Genomic DNA, 24,517 nt, shown 5'->3' with positions numbered 1-24,517 from the left:
GACTTTGCCGAACAGAATAATAATTGAAATACTTTAAATAATAGATTATTGACTCGGTTGTATTGTCCTGTTTGTTCCATTGCAAGTAATCTGCAAGCATGATAAACAATCACGTCTTACATGCTTGTATCAGGAGCGTAAACATCGATAGACTGTTACAGGTTCTCTGACAGCAGAACCGGAGTCATCGTGGGCGAGTATCGTGTCAATTTCACTTTCAAGGGGGGGTGGATTTTTACAAACTTTCAAATCAAGCTCAATATACACAGGTGCGCTTCGGGCCTGAGTATGATTTGTGCAGGCCTGCATGAGACAGGGAGCCTACATTGTATGAGTCTGGCTAAAATGGAAGAGTAGACCAAACACCACTCGAGTTCATTTTAGTGGAGGCCCTATTGGCAACAGTGGATTGAGGACAACACCTTCACCTTCTTTAGCTTCACATGAGGCAGGGTCACAATCTAGACTTGAAATTTTCGTGACTGCAAGGATCCATACTCTTTGGTTCTTTCGGTAAAGTCACGTTGGTGAAAATAAAATAAAATTTAATAAATAAATCGCGACGTTTCGGAGGCAACACACCTGATGACGGAAGCTTGTGTTGCCTCCGAAACGTCGTGATTTAGTTATTTTATTTTCACCTCCGTGAATTTACCGAAAGAACCAAAGGGTAGGGTAACAATCATCGATCGTTGATACCAATGGTTGCCCTAAACTTGCAGTTAATTGGAACGCTCAGGCTATTGTCCTGTAAATATATACCAACATTCATGTGAATAATCCTGGCAATTTGTGCACTTGTTTTTGCCAATGCTGCTGTTGTAACCGTGGGGGGAGTAGATGGAAGACCGGCAAAGCCGACACTCCCATTAGCACTTATTTCAGACAGGAGCATCGCAAGAAAGGACAGTAATGCAATCTACAGGGCATATTTGTTTAAACAAATGACAGGTCAAACAAAAAATGTCGTGGCAAATTATGCCAAGTTTTTTACGTCTTTAAATATCCTAACACTCTTACATGCTGTGCAGTTATCAGTTCACATTCATATTCTTTCAATTGTTTTAGAATTCAAATAACAATTGCAATAGTGTTCCTGGGATAAGACATAAGATAATAGTGTTAAGACACCTGATTAACCTGCATGACTCGCCACCTGCCAGCTCACCTGCTTGCCTGTTGGCTAAACAGCATGTTTGCCATATGAATACAATCTTCCCATTGTACGTTTTTAACTATCCAACCCCACCTGCTCTATAAATTAGCTATAATTGGAATAACAGCTTCAAAAATAAAACCGTGTTTGTATGTGTTCAGCTGCTGGACAATCACATCGAGTTGTCGCATTGTGCATGGGGAGCAGCTGAACACAGCACCTTGTGAATGTACTACTTGTGCCTTACACATGGGGGGGGAGCCGTGGCACAGTTGTTAGAGCACTGCTATGAACCCAGCGATCAATTATCTGGCCACAGCTGACATCACTGTCGAGTGATATCTGAACTGATCCTGCCTCCGCACTTCAACCCGTACTGGCAGGCGAAGGATGGTCGATCAACCCAAATGATCGACCCGGCACGAGGCCTTCATCGAGCAGTGGATTGGCCGTGCTGTAAGTTATTTATATTAAATTAAAATTTGACCAGCATATTGCGATCGATGACCTCTGCAGAGTAACTTACACTTCACAAACATTCACTTCATTATTTTCCTCCATCAGTCATTCTGTATGAACATCTGTTGAGAAATGTACATTATATGTAACCTTCATGGGTTGGCATGGTATGGCATTTTGCATATATGTTTAGGGTGTTCAAAGTGAATATGATCAATGTAACAAATGACCCCCCCCCCCCTTTGTGCTTCATAGGAGATTATTTTGGTGATTGTAGCGGCATCTAGTGGCTGCAGGTGGGCACGAGAACTGCTTACGAATAGAAACAAGTTTAGTCGTGCTAAATAAAGCGTTCATTGTGAGCTTATTTGATATTAATTCATTAATAGATTAAGCATTACAGCCACAGTTCAGTCACAATACTATTCGTGTTGTTGCAGAAGCACAAGATGGCGACAGATTGTGGAGGCCTTCATCCAGCAGTGGATTAGCACGGCTGATGACGAGTACCTAACATTACACTATAATCAATACGCGTGTAAAAGTATGCAGGGTAAACACAGCGTGCATGACGCAACGCCACTTTTTAAACCCGTAAATGGCTTAATGTCACATCTTTGGGTGCAATATTTTCAAGTTGAGATGTCACGTGTTTAATTGTGCCACCGAGTTGAAGGAGGGCTCTGTCTACAGTGCTCCAGCTTCCCCCTTTCCCCAGCGTGGGGAAGAGCCGGAGCTGGGTGCGTCGCGAGCACACGTGCACTACCACCACTTTTTAACCACACAAATAGCCCTTACATTGAAGTGGCTCAACATGAAATGGATGAAGTTTTATGGATGTCGACAATGCACATGTTATTATCAAATTCATATTTTTGCTATGCTGGGAAATGTAGTATGGGTAGAACAAAATGCCACAATAGCATCGTGTGTAACTGTCAAAAATTGTATTCGGAAATATACGCCAACACCTCTGAAATATTGAAACGGTGAAGCTATTTCCTTAAATGTATTTTAAGCAGTTTTACTTTTGCAATTGCATTGCAGCTGCTATATACTTCAGTAATGTAATTACTTGTAGCAGGCGAGGTATTTTAATATTTCACTTTGGCTTGTGTGAAGGCAAGCCAGGTTCTCCCCACAAGACAAAGGAATGTCCACCTACAGTGGGCGCAACGCCCTAGAGCAGCATTGTGTAGTGTGTTAACCAACCTCCCCGCACCTCCCGATTAGCACGGCTGGCTACGTACGGTGCGAAAGAAGTTCCACATATAAACATAGCATTAGCCATAACATTTCAACTGTGTGGTAGGGTGCCATGATAAGTAAAAGTTTGTCATTTTCTAGGTCATGACTCCTGGTTTTAATTTGCTTGTTAAATCGAAGCACTGCCAGTTGAAATATTCGCTGGTTTCTCGACAGAGATCATAAATGCATTCTATTCAATAGGTATAGTCATGGAATAGGCATAAATGCAGAGAAGAGGGGACCCTGAACAACCTTTAAATATTAACAGATTAGAATGGGGTTTTTAGCAATTGACTTTTACACCAAGAAAACAGGAACTTCACTTTTCCATGTGAGTGGAACGCAACTGTGCAGTTAATTCGTACGTCTTGTGTTCACACGTTAAGAAAATGAGAAGTCTCAAGGAAGCGAGTGCTGGCAAAGAGCCACTGTTTATTGATGCCATGCAGCCCGTTGTGTGCTCAGAGTCGTCATGATTAGAGGAAGCACCATGTTCTTGCCTCCAATGATCGTTTGCATCAGGGAAATGTTGCAACATACGTAATAGTATGCACATTAAAACATAAGAGGCCAAATTAATACCCATCAAGGTAAAAAAACTACTGTTTTTCAACTAGCCATTGTTGATATAATTCAAACATTAAATCTGTTGGGTTCAATATATTACTTTACAATTTGGTATGTAAGTACAGATGGACAAGATATTTAACATAATAATGGCATGTCGCTGAATTATATTTGTGTAGAACAGAGGTCTTTATACAGCAGCTGTTGTGGTTTTCCTACTTCAAAAGGAAAATGAAGAGCAACTGGGTTTGGCAAGATGTTGAAAACACAGCAACATAGCTCTCTCAAACGCATTCTGGTCAATCTTTGATCTGAAAAAGAAAACAGACATTACAATATAAATATACTATTTGCTAAGATAATTGAAAAACATCAATAGATTTGTATGGAGGTGTTGTGTAAACTGCGGTGTTTGTTTTAACCTCCAGTGTGCAGACAGACAAGCATATACGTATAACAATACAAAGCGGTATTATACGTGCACAATATCAACAATATGAATAGGCAATAATTTAGTCTGATTTGTTATCAAATCATATCAACACTTTAAAACATATTTATCATTCACTGACAACAAAAGCCATCTACACTAACACCACAGGCAACTTGAGCCCATGATACTGTATTCGAACTACATATACTATTAACACACTCGTGCTAATATTTGGTACATTCAATCATATATTTAATGTAGAAACGTGAACAGTAATGTGCTATCGGTCCATTGCTCGACATCAGTGGTTCACGACCTTTTGCTTGTCATGTACCCTTTTACCATAACGATCAGATGTATGCATACCCCTACCAGCCCGAACCATTTTACCACTTCTAGCGCTTTAATGGTTTGCCATGATTCAAGGCCATGATTTAATCCACAAATCAACTAACGTTTGCCTGTGTTGTGCATGTCGAAGAAAATATTATATGAATACAGAATCCTCAAATGATATAATTTATACACAATACAGAAATATGAACTTGAAATGTTTTTTATTTCATGTCCGTATCAGAAGCAAATTAATCTGCAAGATGCACAGGCCGTGCTCTGCTTCCCTGTAGCTCACGGCTTCACCACGCACTGACATATTCTTGGTAAATCCCATCACCTCCATATGTGGAGGCTTTTATTATCAGCAGAGCAAGGGCGCCAGCTGCTGGCCTATATCTCACCTCGGTGACGACGCCAGCGGCGATGGTGGAGCCGCTGTAGCGCAGCATGAAGCGGCCGAGCTCGCGAAAATCCTTGTAGCGCTCCAGGCACACAGGCCGCTGCATCTGCAGCTCCACCATGGCGTTCTGGCCCTTTTGAAGGCATCTAAGAAGTGCGGCAGCGTCCAATATCACGTCACGCAGGGAACAGTACAATCAGCATTATTAGCATCCTATCAACGGTCAAAGTGATTTCTCGCTCAGATAAGCATTGAGGTGCTGCGCATCTCGTGTACAGCCGTGAGCTAGTGGCAAAAATTCCACATTCTTATGCCACCAGAAAGTCTTTCCAGAGGACAACCAGGATTTGAACACGTAACCTTCTGATTGCAAGCCGCTCGCTCTACCGCTGAGCCACATGGCCAGATAGCATCATATCACACGAGACTAAATCCTTAATGAAGATCACCAGGAAAAGAGTTATGATGAAAATCAACGCAACTACTTTAATTGTTAATTATTAAAAGTACAGCTTGTTAAGCTCGGAAGAGATTTAAATGTGTAAAACAAAGGCATTAGTTATGTAATAATGCTAATCTTGAAGTATAAACATAAAGACAAAAAAATGTTGTCTTCTTGAAAGCCAGACAACACATTGTAAAAAAATAAAACATGTCAGTTACTTAGCCACTTAAATGTATTATACAAGGAGCAAAGTGAAGTTGCTCATGTTTTAATCCGATTCACGTAATTGACAAAAATTCTAAATGATGAGCTTCCTGTCCAATTCAAATGAAACGTGCTCCCACCTGGGTTTGGTCTTCACGACCTCCCCTGTGCTCTTGTGGAGAACACTGATGAGCTTCTTGATAACAGCAGGCTCGCTGACAGTCTGGTAGTGCAACAACACCTGGCAAGAGAAAGAGGCCATTCCTCTTAACGGGTGAAGACAACAACCTGCGAGAGAGCCCGAGTGACGTCAAGCTTCTACAAAGGCTGGGTCAGCAGCACATTTCCCACCCAGTGATTGATCCAAGGGCACCTTTGCCCTGCGCCCACAGCAGTCAGGCTAATCACGAGACCCTGCGCCATTTAACCTGCGCCAACAATTCTCTTGATGGATACAAGTGCACCCCTGTGCCCACAGCCCGGTTAGGCTAATCATGCCACATCAAACTCTGCTGTTCACATCATTGTAAACATTCCCCTTTCACTGGATCACCAAGTCGAGCATTGGTGTTGACATGTATACAGTGCGAAATTAGCATGCCACGACTCCGCATGTGTATCCATGTCTCACTGTGTCCCATCCTTCTCTGTCTCTCGTCTGTTTCTCTTTTCCTGTATCACTTTCTCTCAGTTTGTTGCCACTGCAGCCATTAGAGACACTACCATTCAACATAAAGCAACACAAATATTGATTTGCAGTCCTATCAGCATGGATGGCTCTTTACGGTGCGAAAGAAGTTCAACATACATATGCGAGGTCAATACAAATGTATCGTTTTATGTCAATGCAATTTGGATTCATTTATCCCTGAGACACTCGGGTATATTATCAAAACATAACCTATGTTAAATAGTCAAAGTAATTTCGTGCTCAAATACACTTTGGGGTATAAATTCTACAATCCTATGACGGGATGATTATATGCAGAGAACACTGTTGACTTCTCCACAGTGGTTTTCATTTTATCAACCACAGAAGGATGATGAGCCGAGTCAACCCCCAAGTACGATTAAACTTTCAACCTTTCGAGAGTGAGCCGCTCACTCTACCACTGAGCCACCTCAGTGTTTGACCACGACACTGACAGCTGCTGTAAGACTGCAGCTAAGGACACACTCAGCTGTTGCTCTCACAGGGAAGCCTCTGGTGATGGGCAGGTCAATGTTGAAGATGAGGATGCGGGCGCGCACGCGAGTGCTCGCCCTGATTGGCTCTTTTGGGTCGCACACCACGCTACCAACGCTGTAGGGACGAGAGGGAATAGGATAGAGCAACAAGCAAGCGTTTGTAAGTTTATCGGTACAGATACAGCAATAAACCCTTCATATAACCTTGCATGTCAACAGCGGAACCACTTTACAGAGCTGCCCTTCCAGCTGCAGCACCAGGTCACAGTCTGCGGTGCCAAGGACAAGAAATTCGGATAACTGCACAACCACTCACATGCTGTAGGACTGTGTTACGCAGAGCCACACACTGCAAAACATTTTGAGTATCATTTACCCATTACAATCTGCTTCAAACAAAAATATTTTTTGATCATTCATATTTATAGTCAACGTAAATATTATATATGTATATATATTTTTAAATAAGTTATTAATTACATGAGTAACCAGTTAAGTTTACAATTTATCTTCTGCTAATTTACATGGAAGTCTGTTACTGCCATACAGACTTTTTTTTGTAAATCTACACACATATCTTGGGTGTTTATTCCTGAAAGAAAAGCACGAAAACGCTGTAATTATGGCGACGCAGCCATACCCGACTTTGATCATGTCCATGCCCGTCACGTTAAGGGTGACGTGATCGCCTGCAGCTGCCCAGTCCATGGGCTCGTCGTGTAGCGTGATGCCTGCAATAAGCAACACCTGTCGTAAGACGCCGGCGCACCAAGAACAGAGGCAAACAAAGGTTCTTCACTCTGTCAGCACACTTTAGCAGCCGATTGTTTTTGCTCACCGTGCAGGGGTTCTGGCAAGCCCCTGGCCATTGTCTGTACTGCTACTGCACACACGTGTGGGTTTGGAAGGTGGGTGGCTATTCACCTAGCCAAAAAAAACCACCTGCCCCTCCACGAAACTGCATTAGGCTGTGCAGGTGCTAAATCAAGTACAAGTGAATTAGACGGCCCGGAATTATAAGTGCTTTGTTGTTACCGGAAAGTGAGATGAGAAAGGACATACTGCTGATGTAGCAACATATGGTCTCCAACATGTACAACATGATTATTCACAGCTGACACATCTGGTTTGGTGTAAACAATTATCCTGGAATGAGCCAGCTTAAAAATCAAGTTGCAGCAGTGTGACATTACTAACATTTTCAGTGACATACACTCAATACTTAAACAAAAACTATTGCAAAAATAATATTTTGTGAGAGTCTTGTATACGTGTCAAATATGTGCCATATCACATGCATATCTTATTATGAAATTACACATGTGACTGCAAAAACAGCAGTGATGTGACTTCACTGATGCTATTGTTCATATTTAGTTTACCTTTTACTGTGCACATTTCGTTAGCTGGCATAACAACCAGCCTATCGCCAGTCTGCAGATAGCCCGCCTCGACCTTCCCAGCAACAGAAAACCCTGCACCCACGTCTGGTAAAGATAGACAGCAAACGCAAGTCTAAACACAACTGACACATTTCAGGTATTCAGATGCAACAAAATAAACAGGCAGGTCATGTCAAAGCCTAAGTGTCACCTTGCTCAAACGAACAAATGGCAGTGTTCTTATCCTTTGGGGACACTAAACCAGTGATGGCAATTACATATTCCAAATGTGGGTGGGGGGAGGGGGGAGTTTATCATTAGGATGACCATTGTTGGCATCTCACAAAGTGATAGTTCAATGGAACAACCGACAAGGCACGATGGCTGCGTCGAGCCCCAGTTGCAATACATGAACTCACAACGTCCTCACAGTCAAGCGGTTTATCTGCAGTGACACCTGGCTACAAATACAACATGCCACATAAATCAGATGCTTTGATGAATTTTACGGTTCAGATCTTAAACCCTAAAGGGGTGTGAATCAGACCTTTGAACACGTCAGAGACACAGAGCCTGCAGGGCTTATCCACAGGCCGCTGAGGGGGGCGGAAAGCATCTGGGAACAAAACAAAACAAAGTTCGTTATTGTTTGCCGAGAGGGGCCATTTCTTCTGGACGTGACACATATCTCATCCTATTTAACTAGCAGTGCTATGATTACCTAATTCTGTACGATTCTTGACGTCATCTCACTGAGGCAACGTATGTTTCAGGACATTTTATGTTTCTAAATATTGATGCAGAATCCTTGATTCCTCCTCTAACGTGGTTGTACTTATTCGATTCCTTTTTGTTATTTTGACGATTCTTGGCCATTCTATATGGCTTATTGAGTTCTGCACTGGTTAAACAAACAACACTTTTCATGTGCGAGTGGACATCAAATGATACATCCTTCAATACCTTACCACCACACTGGATTGTCCAAAATGTCACTAAATTAGATTAAATCTCTTTTCAACTATGAATTAATGAATGTGGATTATAATAATTATCTATCACTTTGTCAGGAGAAGTTAATAAATAAGGTACAAACTTAGCTTGAATGACATTAAATACTTTTAAAAGCTTCTAGAAGAGATTTATAAGTTGAGTAAATAGTAATTACGAAGTATAATCATGTATTGCATTGATGTTTTAAACTGTAAACTTCCAGGCATGTCTGGGCATGGTAGCACATACCTGAAATTCAACACTTATTAGACTGGGTTGATGGATCACACAGAGATTACAATGTGCTGTGACACTTCTGATCTAATGGGATTCAATGTCACCAGCAAATATCAGTATATCAGTAAGCAAGTTGGTACCTCACCAGTCCATATGAATTGTAAATGGCATCCCATACTGCATGGGTTTTCTTTCTCCATTTATAATGGTTTAGTTCCACAATAAAAGCACACATCTTAAAAATACCACTCAAACATCCCAATGCAGATCATTCATGAGGTTTTTCGAGATGAATAAACGACTATTAGAACCAACAGTGTAAGCAGGATTGCGGGACACACTACTAATGAGCGTGAAGTGAAATCACCACCACAGACATGAAAATCCCTGTGTATAAACGTGAACACTGACATGGCCATTACCTATGCAATCGAGCAGGCAGGGTCCGCTGTACCAGCTTGTAAGCTTCTCCTCTTTGCTTCTCATTGCGAGATTCTCCCCCGAGAGTCCGCTGGTCGGGATGTAAGTCACTTCGGACTCCTGCACGTGTGAATGGTGATCACATGATCAGACGGTTGGGGCAGCCCAGTGCACAGCAAGCCTGCCTATCTGTTGTGACAATCTTATGAAAATTTCAATTCCTAAAAGTGTTACAATAATAATGTTTACAAGTTGTACATTTGCACAATATTCCAAAATGCACATTATTTCCTGTGTCATCTTTTGCTGCAAAATTAAATGTTTCCATCATTCAGTATCCTACCAATACTAATTATAGTATTACATTTTACGATAAACTTTTAATTTGGACGCTGAAAATCCATCAGAGTTTCAATGTATTTTATGCATTCCCTCCAGAATACCATACAGCTATACCTGTTTTATTTAAAATAAGCAAGCTGCATCACACACGTGATTCTATCTACATTTGGACCTTAGACTGAAGCATCCGATGAGGGGCTCTCACTGAAAGATGATACTGCAATGCTGTAGCATGCAAGTGGTGACCTCCAATCATCTTGGAAATAACTCGCACAGCCCTGCAATTGCCATTGCAACACAACATTGAAACGTTTAATCATCTTACCTTAAAACCAGCTTGTTTGAGAAACTGTCCCAGTTTGCTCGTGATTTCTTCAAACCTCTCCTTTGACCAATTCAGCTAGAAATAAACGAATTCACATGGATACAATGTTATCAACAGCACTAGAGGCCGATTCGACATTCACCTGATCCTTGGTCTGCTCGGATTTGCAACTGCACAGTATTTTTACGACCAAAACTTCGGAAAGCATGGGGGGTGTGCTTCGCAGCAGCATCGGTTGAGCGGGAGTTGCGAAGGTGGTGTTGTGGTGCGCACACCGGGGCTTTCCCAGACTCCAAACGCCACGCGCGACTCACGCTCCTCTCTACGTGCATTCTGCGCAGCTGTGCGCTGATTGATGGTTGATGGGGGAGCCGCTGAGTTTGGGAAACAATGCCACTTGCTCCCGTACTCAACACTGGCTCGCTTCTCCCTCCTTTTTTTGTCTATTTTTGACCAAATTTAAGGGAGAAAAATGCAAAGCCATAGTGCCAGATGCAAATCTAGCCATGTGAGTGGATAACACAGCAGAGTTAAATGTTTAAGAAACCCATTTGTTGTGCTGCCATCTCCTGGTCATCTCTCATAGTGATCTCTCAATAATCTAACCTACCCTTCAAGTTACTGGTTTACAGGCATAAGCGACCAAGCACACATAAATGATAACATTTGCGTCATTGATAAGTACATTATTTTATTTCCTTATAGATCTTTTGACAAATAACTGAAAAAAATTCGTGACAAAAGTGTCATTGGTCATGGAAGTAAATTACACCTCACGTTTTCAAATGGAGCAATATGAATGAAAAGCTCAATTCAAACTCTCAGGTGAAGCGACACAAATGGTTTCTATCATGCTGCTACGCTTACCATGTCCATCTTGTTGATCGCGACAGCTAGCTGGGTGACTCCCAGCGACCGCACGAGCAGAGCGTGCTCCCTCGTTTGCCCTCCCGCCTCGAAGCCGGCCTCGAACTCGCCCGTGATCGAATCAACCACCAGCAGAGCGACGTCCGCCTGTCACACACAACACGTGCACGCGGTGACCCCATGTCACACCAACCTCTACGCAATGTTAGCCAAGGAGAACTGGTGAACACACATCTTCACAACCAGTTATCATGGGAGCAGAGCTGGGCTGGTGGTGCCTGACATAATGGGTCTCCCAGGGTGGCCAGGGAATAGTCAACACTATTTGCACCTCCAATTAGCACAGGTGGCTTCGTACGGTGCGAAGAAGTTTAACATAAATACTTATTGCATATTACGTGCGTCTCCAGAGCACGGGAGTCTGACAAGCTAATTATTTTGTGGGCCCAGTTTGAACATCACATTGAAAAGTCAACGTGTGAATGGCCTAGTAACAGCCTGAGTCCAGCAGACATTTAATATGTTATAGGAAAAAGGATAGGGCATTTGTACCTGGGCAGCTCCCGTGATCATGTTTGGGATGAAGTCCTTGTGCCCGGGGGCATCCATTAGTGTCACCAGCTTCGTTTTACTTTCAAACTTGGTTAGGCCTACATCCATTGTCACACCTCTACAATGAAAACAGACAAAACTTCAGTTTTAAACCGATTATTAAATGCATTACTATTTACGTAATTCATAACATTGACACCTTATAACTGTAGAAAATGTTCTTGTGAACTTATGTATTTGTTATTCAAATTTATGAAGTGGGAAAGGTCATTATACTACCGTTCATGGTTGTTCATGCGCACATTAGCATGACTGCAAATAAACTGTCAATATTTATCTTCTAAATTCACCAAATTCATCTTCAAATAACAATACATTGTTTATTGTGATTTTTACTATTCATCATATTTTCTGTTACTGTGTACGGAATTTAATTGGAATAATTGCGCATGCTCCTTTAAATTTTTAAACTTTACGTCGCTTCATTCCATCTTTGCACTGTGGACTTTTCCTCCTTGTCTCGGCATCAGGTCTTGCCTCCCATGCTAAAGTGACTTTGGTCTCAATGGGCTATAACTTAGTTCTAAACCGAGGTCATTGATTGAATGACATTTAATGATGAGCCAACAGTGAGATCCTTTACGTCTGACTTCACAGGAGTCAATTTGGGTTTAGGCAGTGTGCCAGCTTCACCTGTGGTCACTGCGAGAGACTCAACTTACAAGCAAAACTATTTCCAGCACAAATTACTTTATTGGCACGTCCTGCTCTAGTGTAGCCAGCTGGGCAAGTGGCTCAAACTAGACCCTACTATTACCGCTTCACTAAATATTTAGACTCTAAAATAGTGAAGAACAGTTGTTTTACAATAAAATGTTTCACAATTCCAAAATAATGGTATTCATAAGCAGTACGATGTTTTTTTTATACATCCTCTGATTACAACTTTGGTTGCTTGACGTTTTGGACCTTTGGACCTGTGCTCAGCAACTGTTACGCAGACCACTTTTGAAAGATGAGACTACCCTGCTCTCTTGAGTTCTCCCCGAATGAAACAAAAAATGTTTCCTTGAATAAACAAATGTGCCTTCAAAAAATGCAGACGAACAGTCAAGGATGGTAAAAAACGATGTCTTGCATGCTGTGGCAGTGTGGAGTTGTGGAGGTGAAATGCTGCGACCTTTCGCGCTCCTCGCCAGTTTCATCCAAAACCCAAGCGTAGGCAAAGGAGGCCTTGCCAGCTTTTTTCGACTCCTGCTCATACTTGTGCATTGCCCGCTTGTTGACATTTCCAAGCAGATACAGAAGGTGCCCCATTAATGTGCTCTTACCAGCATCAACATGGCCTGCACACGAAAAAGATTGCACTGGTTAACGCATTACTACCGTATATGTAAATTAATATCAACAACACTTTAACCAAGGAAACTATGATTTGAAGCTTTCGTGACTGCTGGAATCCATACTCTTTGGTTCTTTTGGTACCTGACTTTAACGAAAGAACCAAAGAGCAAGGAAACTATGTAAAACATTGCCCTTTCTAAATGAATGTGTTATTCGCAACATCATTTTATAGACCCAACAGATAAAACAATATTACGTTGCCTATCTCACATGGGTTGTTTTACAACCCAATTTGCCAGGTATTACATGTTGGGGATCTAAATTTCGAACAAAGTTGGTGCTTCCTGCTCAAGCGAAAAGGGGCAATGGACAACCATATTGGTGTACATTTCCATATTTTCACATGGCAGGGGCCAGTCTGTTCATAAGATACCCTCTCGTTGCCTTGCCCAATAATGTTTCTATCTAATTCGCATTGTTATGATTCGATTCGCCGGTGCGTGTTACCTATTACGACGAGGTTGATGAGCTGCTTGCCACCCTGTCTCTTCTCAAGCTCAGACTTCACATCAAGCTTTGTACGGTTCTTTCCGGCCTGCTTGCCAGGAGTCCCTGTCCCAGTGGGTGTGTCTTCTGTGTGTAGACCCACTTTGGCAGGGGGCTTAGGAGACAGTTTCTGATTTGACACCAACGTGGGACCTTCAGAAAGCAGCGTTTGCTTTGTGCACATCGCTGAAGACGAAGTGCTTTGAACGGATTCGGAATGGGACTCCTTATTCGAGGTATTTGAAATCTGGCCATTTGGACTGTGAATTAAAAATTGTAGTTGTTAATGCATTGCATGTAACACATGTTGAAAATGATAAAAACCACTGTAAAATTTTCTACGTAAAATAGTAAAATGCAAATGTATCTAAAGTAACACACATACCTGCCAATTGAGGCATCAAATCCAATGGTCTGTTTTCCTGATATTGTCATCTTTGCAACTTTTGGTACAATGTCAGACTCTGCTTTGGAGACAGATGATGCCTCCCCTCTTTTCCCTGCTGCCACGCAAAATGTAGATTGAAACAATATCATTAGCATAGCTATTTTTGCTAATGTTAAAATTATTAGCATCTCCATTGGGGCAGTGCTTATTCCAATTAGTGGCTTTGAGCCAGTGCTGTACATTTCCACGTTCAAGTGGCGGAGGGCAGTTTCTCCGTGAGGACAACCACCGTTTACGAAAATAAATCCAACTTAACGAGATACGAGGGTCACTTTTAATTAAGTAAACAACTAAATAATGTATTTTAAAACTCACTGACATAATAAATATGCACTCTACTTTCACTTTCTAAAGCCTTGTCATTTTGATAAGCCCAATTGACAAAGCGAAACCTACAAATTAAATGAACAACATGTTTGCAGATACAAACCCAGGTTGTGTATCAGAAGCGGACCGGTGAGATTGAGAAACAGGTAAGGGAGTTTATTTCACGATTGGAAAAAAAACATATTTTAAACATTGGTCACGTGACTGATGCCCAGTGCCAGAACTTCCTCTGATGACATCACAGCCTCGCTGGAGTCCCCTCGCCTCTTCATTCACAAGGCTGGGGGGTGCATGCCCCCTGGTCTATGTTAGTCTACGGACCTCCGCATGCCAAGGGAATCTGAAAGCCTGGATGGCAGCACACTCTCCGGTATCCGTTGGCCAGAATTTTTTTGATTTTACATTACCCAAACATATTTCAACAAGGCTACACGAAAAAACCCACCCTCCCTGTGCATTGCAGTACACCATTACAGCAATGGTTGACATACAGATATCTCTGCTCAGCATTAGCTTCTTTGTCTTTTCTGCAGTTTTTTTTTACAAATGCTAGTTGTATGTTGTTACCAAATCAACTTTTAAACCAGCTGAAAGCAGCTTGGCTTTATAAAAACAGGGAATTACTGACTTAATGGTTCCAGAATTCAAGGCCATTATGCAGCCCAAAACTATTTTCACAACTCAGGGAAATTATTATTTTAAAAAAATATTGATACCATCCACGTATAACAATGGAGTGTTGTGGCCTGAGTTGGCTAATGGGTGGCCTAGTCAGGGTATTTTTAAGGCCTATTTCAGCCCTCGGTAAGGAAAAGGATCCCCGCACCTTATGTACACATTCTCTTATTGAGTAGAAATTATTTTCAGTGTACAGTACATCCACATGCACTGTTGTAATGCCCAGGCATATTAAAGTGAGCAATGGGGCAGTACTCATCTCTGTTGGTGGCCCTCAGCCAGTGGCGTCAATATTCCATTACCAGCGCATGGGCCATTCTCCATATAAATAACCACTGCTGACTTCTCACAAAGTCAAAGTGGTACTTATTTCTTAACCCATGACAGACGTTGGGCTGAGTCGACCCAAACCAAGTTTTAAAGCCACAGCTTTCTGATTATGAGATTATAATTTTTCCCAGGATTACCCAGCCAACTACATACATGCTTGCAGTAACACAAGCATATTTAAATGTTGTAATATCAACTGCAGTCTTTATTAAAACAATGTTACAAAAGCCACTCAATCAAATCCCATTACTTTTAAATAACAGTACTGCAAGAAAATTATACATATGATTACAAAAGTAAATTAAAGATCCACTAAACATCAAGAATATTGAGCCGAGCCTTGGTGAAGTTTTGCTCAACTAGTATTTTGAATTAAAAGGTATAAAACAGCCAGAAGCGAGCCATGACAGTGACACGAATACACATATAAGTTATAACATAATAAAAAATACTGAAGCATCAATACAATCTAAAAACCCACAATATATATAAAATATCACAGAGCTGCACTTTAAACATTTCGGCTTCAATTCACATATTGATAAAATGCCTTTCCTCAGACCCACACACGAGGACACACAAACCTGAGTTGAAAGGAGCTTTCGACAAGTAAGAATCAAAACCCATGCACTGAAGAACTGTAGCTTTACAAAAGTACTTCTCATAATTGATAGAATTACAAATATTTATACATTGCATTAAAACAAAATATGTTTGGCAGAGCTCACAATACTATCCTAAAGCACTACATTTAACAAGATTACACAAGAGTCATTTCTAACATTAACAGATTCATGATGGCTTTGTCAGTGATTCTTCTTAATTACCGTTCTGTATATCTGTATACATGCCAAGCATACAAACACCAAACCATTTGTTCTAACCACATGACGAGAAACTGGATGATTTAACAAACCAAAATACATTTTTAGAGGTGCAGTTAAAAGTTTTCAGTACAGTACTGTCATAATTTAATAATAACAGGACGTTGAAAAATATTGGTCATTAAATACCAATCTATGTTTTCAACTCAGTAGATTTTAGTGTTTTGGTAAGGATGGTTTGCTGTGGTTGATAAAACACTATTATAGCAATGTAGTATTTTCAAAAAGGCTTTTGTGTATTATAATAGTAGCATATAATTGGTCAATGATGAAATAATGTATTAAGAAACAATCTAAGTTTGCTTCCAAACCACTGCAGTCGTGTAGCATTGCCTGCTAGAGGAAAAGAAGGTTTCCTAAAAGTATTACTACTGTAATTCAAATATACATCCACCACATCGTTGTGAGCTACACCAACTGTCAGATATTTTTTTTATTAAATGTTTAAAATTGGGTTTTTATTTCCAACTTCTTGTATTAATGATTAAAAAACTACAGTTTTTTTTCAAGGAAACTACCAAAATATGAAAATGCAGAGCTCACTAAATTAACTTTGCTCATTTAAAATGTATTTCATATAACTTGCCCAGGTTTATTTACTAAAATAAAGAGTGTATACTTATACCTACACTCGATTTAAATAAGTTTCTTCACTAACTGCCACAGAATGGGGGTTAAAAAAGTTAATGTACATACTATGAACCTTTTTGCTTTTTTTGCTTATTTTTACCAATAACTTTAAAAAATGCATTCTAAAATGTATAAAGACACTAAAATTCCACACGTGCCTAACGACTCTAGATTAAACTTGCTGATGTATGTTTTGAGGTTATTAATGTTCATGACAGCCTTAAACACATACTACGAAGATTAATTATTGTGTGGTCAATCAATATGCACGTACATTAAGGTAACTAAAATACCACCTTTGTGCAGGTGGTCTGATAGATTTATTTCCAATTATATAATAGTTTACAACTGCCACCTATCAGTGCATAATAAATGAAGGTATATTAGTATAAGCATTGCAACGACACCTAAAAAATAATAAGACAATACATTTAGATTAGCACAAAGAAGCATGTCACTTAAAAGTGGAAATCCTGAAGGGTGCTGGTGTATGTTGCTCTATTTATCCAATAATTTCCCCCTGTACATTGAAAGACAGGATTTGTGCCTGGCTTACATTCGATCAAACATTACTTTTTGGTACACTCTAAATATTTCTGTATTCTCATCTCTACATGCAGTTGCCAATGTTTTTGGAATTTGTTTTAATACATTGGCAATTACACGCAAATACAGGATATCAACTACCACGTTCATCTAAATGCAGTGATGAGAAACTTTTTTTGCCAGCAGAGCTACCAATCCCCACTTAAAACTTTTAATACTGGACTTATCCAAAACCTGAGTTTAGGCAGTCCATCAATGACTTTTATAAAATATTTGAATAGATACACCAAGCATGAATTGTAGTTGTTCTTTTGGGAATTGTGCTCACTTGAGCGCCGTGGTGGCGAGGTGTTAACTACCTTGAATAGTGTGCAGGAGGTCATGGGTTGAATCCCGACCCTGACCCATGTATGTTCTCCCGGAAGTCACGTGGATTTTCTTTGGGTCCTACGGTTTTTCCCTCCACTCACTATGTGTTTAGGATGAGTATTTGGCTGCTATACATTTCCACGTTAAAAGCCACTTCTTTGAGCTATAATTTGTGGCCGGGTCGCTTCTTTAAAAGAGCTACATGGAGCTCAGCGGGCCTTTCCAGGCAAAATAAAAAATAACGTTCAATGTACGATTATAAAAAGGTTACTCAAGCTGTCAAATAAATTATTTAAATATTCACAAACTATATTTAATCATTTGTATGGCATACTATTAAAAGCCACGTTAGTTTGTCAAAGAAAGCTAACCAGGAGTACCAGCATTAGCATGATATTACACCACCTCTCCTCGAGTAAATGCATTCTTCTGGAGGCTTTTCACAACATCATCTGGCGATGGAACATCAAAGTTAAAGAACTTAACTTCTGCGAGTGGATCTTCTTCTTCTTTAACATGCACATGTTTAGCCTGCCTCTCATACTCAAACACTCGAAAACGGATTTTACTTTTATCTCTCAGTAACTGGTTTGGTGGCTGGAAACAAAGAGCCATAGCAAGGCCGGAGGGATTCTTGAACAGCTGTGTTCTGTTGGTTCTCGATATTTTCTGGGAGCGACTACCCACTGTTTGCTGCTTTATGTTTTTTGCCTCATGTAATATAATCTTAGTGGAAACAGCATTGCAGAGCATGTTTTGTTTAACATCCGAATATGGTTGCACGTTCTCTAAATTTACATTAAGTGGATAAGTTGAATTGTGCACAGCTTTAATTGATTTAGGTTTTAAGGCTGATGCTGAAATTGACTCTTGAGATGGATGCCCACATTTGTTAAGATCAACAGCCAAGGCTGAGTCAGACATTACATTTGAGAAACCTGGAGCCAAATCTCGCAAACGAGGTGAAGATGAAAGAGACTTTGTGGCATTTTCATTATGCCGCTTGGCAAGATCGGCCAAAGATAAAGATCCGATTGACAAGCTGTTCATGCCAGTACCACTGGCATTGCTCACTGATGATGTACTGCTTTGTATCTGTGGAGGCGATGCTTGTTCCTGTTTGTTAATCAGAGATGCAAGACTTGGTGTGTCGAGTAGAAAACTTCCCAAATTGACCCCTCCGAGGCATGGAGATGAACTGAAACTACTCTCAGAAGATCCCATGCCATCGGCAGGTTGCATAAGCTTTTCTAGGCCAATGGACATAACATCTGAGGAATTTGATTCTAAACTCTGGGACAACACATGGGCGTTGTGATATTTTTGGCTAGACCTAATAGTTCCGATGGCCACCGGCTGTGTCAAGGAAGGGCTGTGGACATTGTTGGCGAGTGCAGACAGCAAGAGGCCTCCTGATGTACTGAAAGGAGACCAAGAACCCTTTTCCAAAGACATTACCTCAGTTCCACTAGCTAAGGGTCCCTTTGCAAGTTCAGCTAAAGACATATTTTGAGTATTTGATGGTAAAGATTTGAAAGAAGAATTTAAGTTTTTTTCTGAGCAATTGTCAACTTTCTTATTGTGGAATGATGTAGCATTTTGCAAAAGCTGTTCATCATTTAACAGGGATGAAAGCGATAGGCCACTGATTTTATTTGATTCCTTTGAAATTTGCTTTAACTCTTCAGATTGCTCAGTCCCTGTTATTTCTGGATTGTAAGTTTCTGACAGAAGGTGGCGTAAATCTAAAGATTGCCCGCACATCGATGGATTAGGTGAATATTGTATGGAACTTAAAGCATGGGATTTGTCTACTTTAACTGAACAAGTGCAACTCAAGTCAGACGACTGAGGTGGAAGGTGCATTCCTAGTGAACCAGGTGTGTCATTGCTGTCAATTCCAATACAAGCTGGTAATTGTACAGATATGGCTTCTTACCTTACGAGAGCCAAATGACAATTGTCGAAGACCAATCACGACAGCCAGACAGCAACACATGAAGGAAAGATGATGGGGTTGGTGGAAAGAGAAAATGAAAATGGCATTTTGTTAAAAATGTAAAAGACAAAAACATCAAAAGAAAATATTGCGGGTATATTATGGTACAATGTTTTGCTTCAAATAAAAAACATTCATTTATAACAAACATTGTGAGCATGTTTTGTTACATTGCAATGGATTCCCATCAATATTCAACTTGTACGGGCACAAAAAAAACCCTGAAATAACCCTTTTCCAGTAAAATACCTCTAATGCTGATTGTATTAGATTGAATTAAAAAGGTATACATTCCAAACGAAATGCACTACTTTAAATTGGTTTATCATGACTTCATGTTATTGTACATGAAATGAACATTTCCACTGAGTCTCAAATCTCTTTTTCAGAGGTTCCCAAAATTGAATGTTCGGCTGATTAATGTTGTAATGTGGAAGGAAACTGTCTTATCTAGAACGAGCCCACAAAGGGGATAACAAAGATTCAAATTCATAGGTTCATTACAAATGGCTGTACTGCCATCTCCTGGCCACCTCAGCTCAGTGGTTTTGTGAGTTTCACAAATAATCATGATACACGAAACCCTGCCGCAATAGCAATGGATTATGGGTCTATGCCACATTTGATGCTATACTTTCCTTAGGAAATCAGCTATAACCAAACAAAACTGAGCTGCATTATACTTCAAAAACCTCTACGCAAATATATTCTGCCTAAATAACCTTGAGATTTAATTTACAAGCCATTCTCACCTCTTGAAGACCTAGGAAGCCTTTGTTCTTTCACTTCTGGACGTGTTTTGTCACTTTGCAAAAACAGGGAATCCAGGGCTTTCTCCATCTCAAAGTTGCTGTTCAAAACCGCCTGCACCATCACTGGCTCAGGGAATGCATCCCCGGCAATGTTCCTCATCTCCTCAAGGCAAGAGTGCAAGCGTGCTAGGGAGAAACACCACCAACATCATGGTCAAAAGTCAATAAAATGTAAATGTTTTAAAGCCAGCACAGAGGTGACAAAAACATGAATATTGTACCAGTACACATTTTATATCTGTTGTGTTGAAATTCGATTTTACAGTAATGTTTTGTTGCTGCAGTGGGAAGCAGACTGGAGCAGTAAAGCATATACTTGAGACCATGAAGGTCCTCTACCCAAAATTACAGCCAAATATTTAACAAAGAGCAAATTACGTCATGTGGTCGTTAGCACATACTACCACTCCCTATCTCCCAGTTCCACCCCGTCACCGGGGTGTGCCCACATCTCACTGGCCCAATATTATGCTTCCCCTGCCACAGGGTGAGGAGCTAAATGTAAACGACCCTTCTGGCAGCACAGAATACCCAATCACAAGACGAACAGTTAGTGGTCCTGTACCTTTGTCTATGTCGCTGAGACCCAGTGTGTTGGAGTTTGCAGGTGGTTGTTCTTCACCTTCTTCATCTTCTTCTTTCAGTGGCTCATCCACGAAATTTGCCAACTGGAAATCAGCCCTCTGGTACATGAACTGGGCAGCTGCAAAATAAGATTGGTTACGATTATGAACGTGTAATTATGGTAAGACAGTAAAGAAAATGTAATAGAGATGTTCGTAAATTTTGTTAATATAATTTACCATGACAATAATGAGAAACGTGCCTCTGCTCAGACAACCATGGGCAAAGTGCTTTCTTCTCGTAACTCTGAACAAGTCCTGGAAATTCCACGTCGATAATGGGGGCCCAGTCTATGTGAACTGGTGTTGAAGGCCCAAAAAGTGGTGTACATTGTGTGGACCTCAGAGTGAGGAAGAGCTGAATATTGAGAATTTAAACTCGCAATAAAATGCACCAGTCATGCTCTTCTTTGACATCTATATACAGTTTACATTCCATGTCAGAGGTCGCGGAAATTTCTGATCAGTAAAATGTAAAAAAGATACCTGTTGCCGGTGAAACTCCATAATCGTCTTCCACGGATTGTCCGTATAGGTCATCCTCCTCAAAATCTGCAATACATCAGCAAGAACACATCGGTCAAACAACCAAGGTCACGACACAAAAAACTAGGAAGCCCTATCACATACCAAGTATACTTTTTGTATTCTCTAGTTTATGTGAAGACGGTGGATTGTAAGGTATAAAGAAGACTGGTGACAATGTTTCTGTGCAAATAACCATGATGCCAAATGGTCGTTTGTAAATATCATGCTTTTTCCTACAACAGATGGCAGTGTTGAGAATGGTAAATTGTAATGTTGACAATGCAGATGATAAACTATGCTTTTTATATTGGTAGTTATGATTTGTGAAGGCGATTGCGATGTTCCTGCTGTTGATGAGTATTCTTATGCTAATGTTTGTGTCGCTGATGAATTTGATGCCGTCGATAATCGTGATGCCAGCGATGTTGATGCCACTGCTGCTGATGATGTTGTTTGATTGTAATGTTCTGCTGATGCCCATTATCACTGGCGATTGTGAAACTCGCCACCACCCGACAGGGCCAATTAGTAAGGTTTGTCACGTAAACAAAACGTTCCAATCGGTCACTACAGCAGATCGTAAATCCGTGTGTTTACTAGCCAACACACCGGTGTGCTAAAGTCATAACTAATTGGCACGTTTAACGAAACAAACCTAATTGGCTGTGTCGGCGGGTTTAACGTCACATTTATATTTACGTGATCTCACCCAAAACATCCTTTATTGTGAATTGTGAAACTGCTGCTGCTGATGATGATGCTGCTAAAGCTACGATGATGTTGATGCAATATACTGACGACGCGGACGATGATTTCGACGGGAGATGTTGAAGTGACGATGATGTGGCTGTCGCAGTGATGTTGACGATGTTGGAAGTGACGTTCGTGAGACGATGCCGCCGGCTACATTAAAGTTATGTTGTCGACGGCGTTGCTGAAGTGATGTTGCTGTGACGCTGGTGATGATGATAATGATGATGCTGCTGCTGCTGCTATCAAAGTGAGGATGAGCGATGTTGATGTTCCGCTGGTTCAGGCCCTGCCGAGGGGCCGCCGCTAGCCAGGCCCAGGCCTCGCCGCCTCTATGCCCTCACCCTCGTCGTAGTTGTATCCCCGCACGCTCCTGTGCCTCGACATTTCGCGTCGCTGGTGTGTTTATCCCCGTGATCTTCTGTGTTTGTGTTTGCTGTGCGAGGCGGACGGTGCCGACGCGTCTTAGTCGCGAAGCGGCGACGCTCTCCTCCTCTCCATGCCGAACCGTCGCGGCGCTTATCCAATGTGCGAAATGTAATCGCCGATGCCACACCGGTCTACGGAATACAAACCCGCGCGTGTCCATAGCACGAAATCTAAACACGCGCGGATTGGTCAATTGGCTGAGAAGGCGCGAGTTTGTGAAGTTTCACGTTCAAGATAAAAGTGAACAATGTGTATACTGATAATTGTGTATACTCTTAGGTTTTTTTCGGTAAAGTCACGTAGGTAAAAAAGAAATAATGAAAATAAATAATAATAAATAATAGAAGAAATAACATAAATAAAATAATATAATAAAATACAATGTGTCCCAGATGAAGCCCAGATGAGCCAAGAAGCTCCTCTTCAAGGGCGACTCGGTCATGTGGCGACTGTTGCGGTGTTTGTGTGAGGATACTGTAAGAAGAACACAGTATTTAATAATTATACTTCCAGTAGCTGCAAGGCTGAGGTTCAATGGGGGTCAAGGGAGAAGGCGCTTGGTGACGAAGACGAGGCGGGTTGGCAGAGAGGGAGGATTGTTGCAGGAACGTGGGAGAGGCTAGAAGGGGGTTTAGATCATGGATGAGTCTGTTGGCGGTGAAGCTTCCCACGACGACACGTGTTGTGTCACTGTGACAATGGAGGAGTTCTCCTAGCGAGGACGACGACTCTGGACTCCCTGTGGGTTGCACGGGGCGTGGAAGCGTCCTCCACGTGAGATGGACGTCCGTGTGTTGGTTCAACTCCACCACAGCTCAGCCTCGTCGTTGCACGTCGTCCACGTGTGTCCACATACAGTACAACAGGTCCCACGTGTTCCCACATACAGTACAACGGTCTCTTTATAGGGCACCATAGCAGCCTCTAATGTCCTTTTAAACTTAATGCGTCTTTCCATGAATGGATCAATTTCAAAAATCTTGTCAGCCAGCGCCTCGCTCATCAGCAGCATCTCTGCCAGCATCTTAGCGGTTAGTAGCTTCGGCACCATCATCACCTCGTCACCCACTTCATTACCACCCACACATGAGCCCAACTCCTCTGTTAATTCGTCTTGGTGGGATTGAAGGCGTTCCTCGACATCATTTGCCTGGATGTCAGCCAAGCCTGGCCCCCGACAGTACTGTACGTGCGAGTTTCACTCTTGTCTGAACTTCTTCACCCACCGAGGAGAAGCACACGAAGTCATTGCCCAGCTTCACTCCACAACTTCCTCCAACACCTCCACAAGAGAATGTTTTATATTACTTGTGCAGTCAGCAATGCTGTTACTCTTCCAGCAAGCAGTAATATACTATTATTTGTAGGGTGTGTAAAGACACTCCTATAGGCTGTACACTTTGTAAATGTACTTCATATTGTCGGATTTTCAAACCCATACTATTAAATATTGACTTAAAGCTTTCATGACTGCAGGAATTCCTATTTTAGGGTCTTTGTTATTTTCCTTGAACCTATCTACGGGATAAATTTCGATTTAAAGCTTTCGTGACTGCAGGGATTCATCTTGGTTCTTTCGGTAAAGTCACGTAGAAGGGAAGTAATAAAATAATAAAAATAAAACATAATAAAACAATTCTCACGACGTTTCGGCCACAACGCAAGCAGCCGTCCTCAGGCGAAGAATGAGACATTATCAAGCTAGGAGCTTATATAGGTG

At 41.3% G+C, this 24,517-nt stretch overlaps 1 protein-coding gene across 3 annotated transcripts; it reads right to left on the bottom strand.

Moving 5' to 3' along the window:
- Positions 1-3,271: 3,271 nt before the first annotated feature.
- Positions 3,272-22,911, bottom strand: HBS1L (HBS1 like translational GTPase). 3 transcript variants are annotated; one of them, XM_078856309.1, is made up of 18 exons: positions 22,713-22,911; positions 21,577-21,642; positions 21,033-21,170; positions 20,408-20,593; positions 13,830-13,947; positions 13,406-13,704; positions 12,735-12,900; positions 11,555-11,672; positions 11,003-11,149; positions 10,136-10,210; positions 9,471-9,588; positions 8,366-8,434; positions 7,819-7,923; positions 7,077-7,167; positions 6,443-6,551; positions 5,389-5,489; positions 4,601-4,745; positions 3,272-3,741 (listed from the first exon to the last, which is right to left on the bottom strand). In XM_078856309.1, the coding sequence occupies exons 1-18, from the start codon at positions 22,753-22,755 to the stop codon at positions 3,730-3,732; spliced, it is 2,106 nt and encodes a 701-aa protein (XP_078712435.1). In that variant the 5' UTR covers positions 22,756-22,911; the 3' UTR covers positions 3,272-3,729. The 3 variants fall into 3 exon arrangements, with proteins under 3 accessions (XP_078712435.1, XP_078712433.1, XP_078712434.1); XM_078856307.1 differs by having other exon boundaries at positions 13,830-13,944; positions 22,713-22,888; XM_078856308.1 differs by lacking the exons at positions 3,272-3,741; positions 4,601-4,745; positions 5,389-5,489; ... (9 more) ...; positions 13,406-13,704; positions 13,830-13,947 and adding an exon at positions 15,404-19,590 and having other exon boundaries at positions 22,713-22,888.
- Between the last annotated feature and the right edge of the window lie 1,606 nt (positions 22,912-24,517).

Source organism: Lampetra fluviatilis, chromosome 5 (genome assembly GCF_964198595.1).
Source record: "Lampetra fluviatilis chromosome 5, kcLamFluv1.1, whole genome shotgun sequence".
Lineage (NCBI taxonomy): Eukaryota > Metazoa > Chordata > Hyperoartia > Petromyzontiformes > Petromyzontidae > Lampetra > Lampetra fluviatilis.
This window is presented reverse-complemented; position numbering and strand designations above follow the sequence as displayed.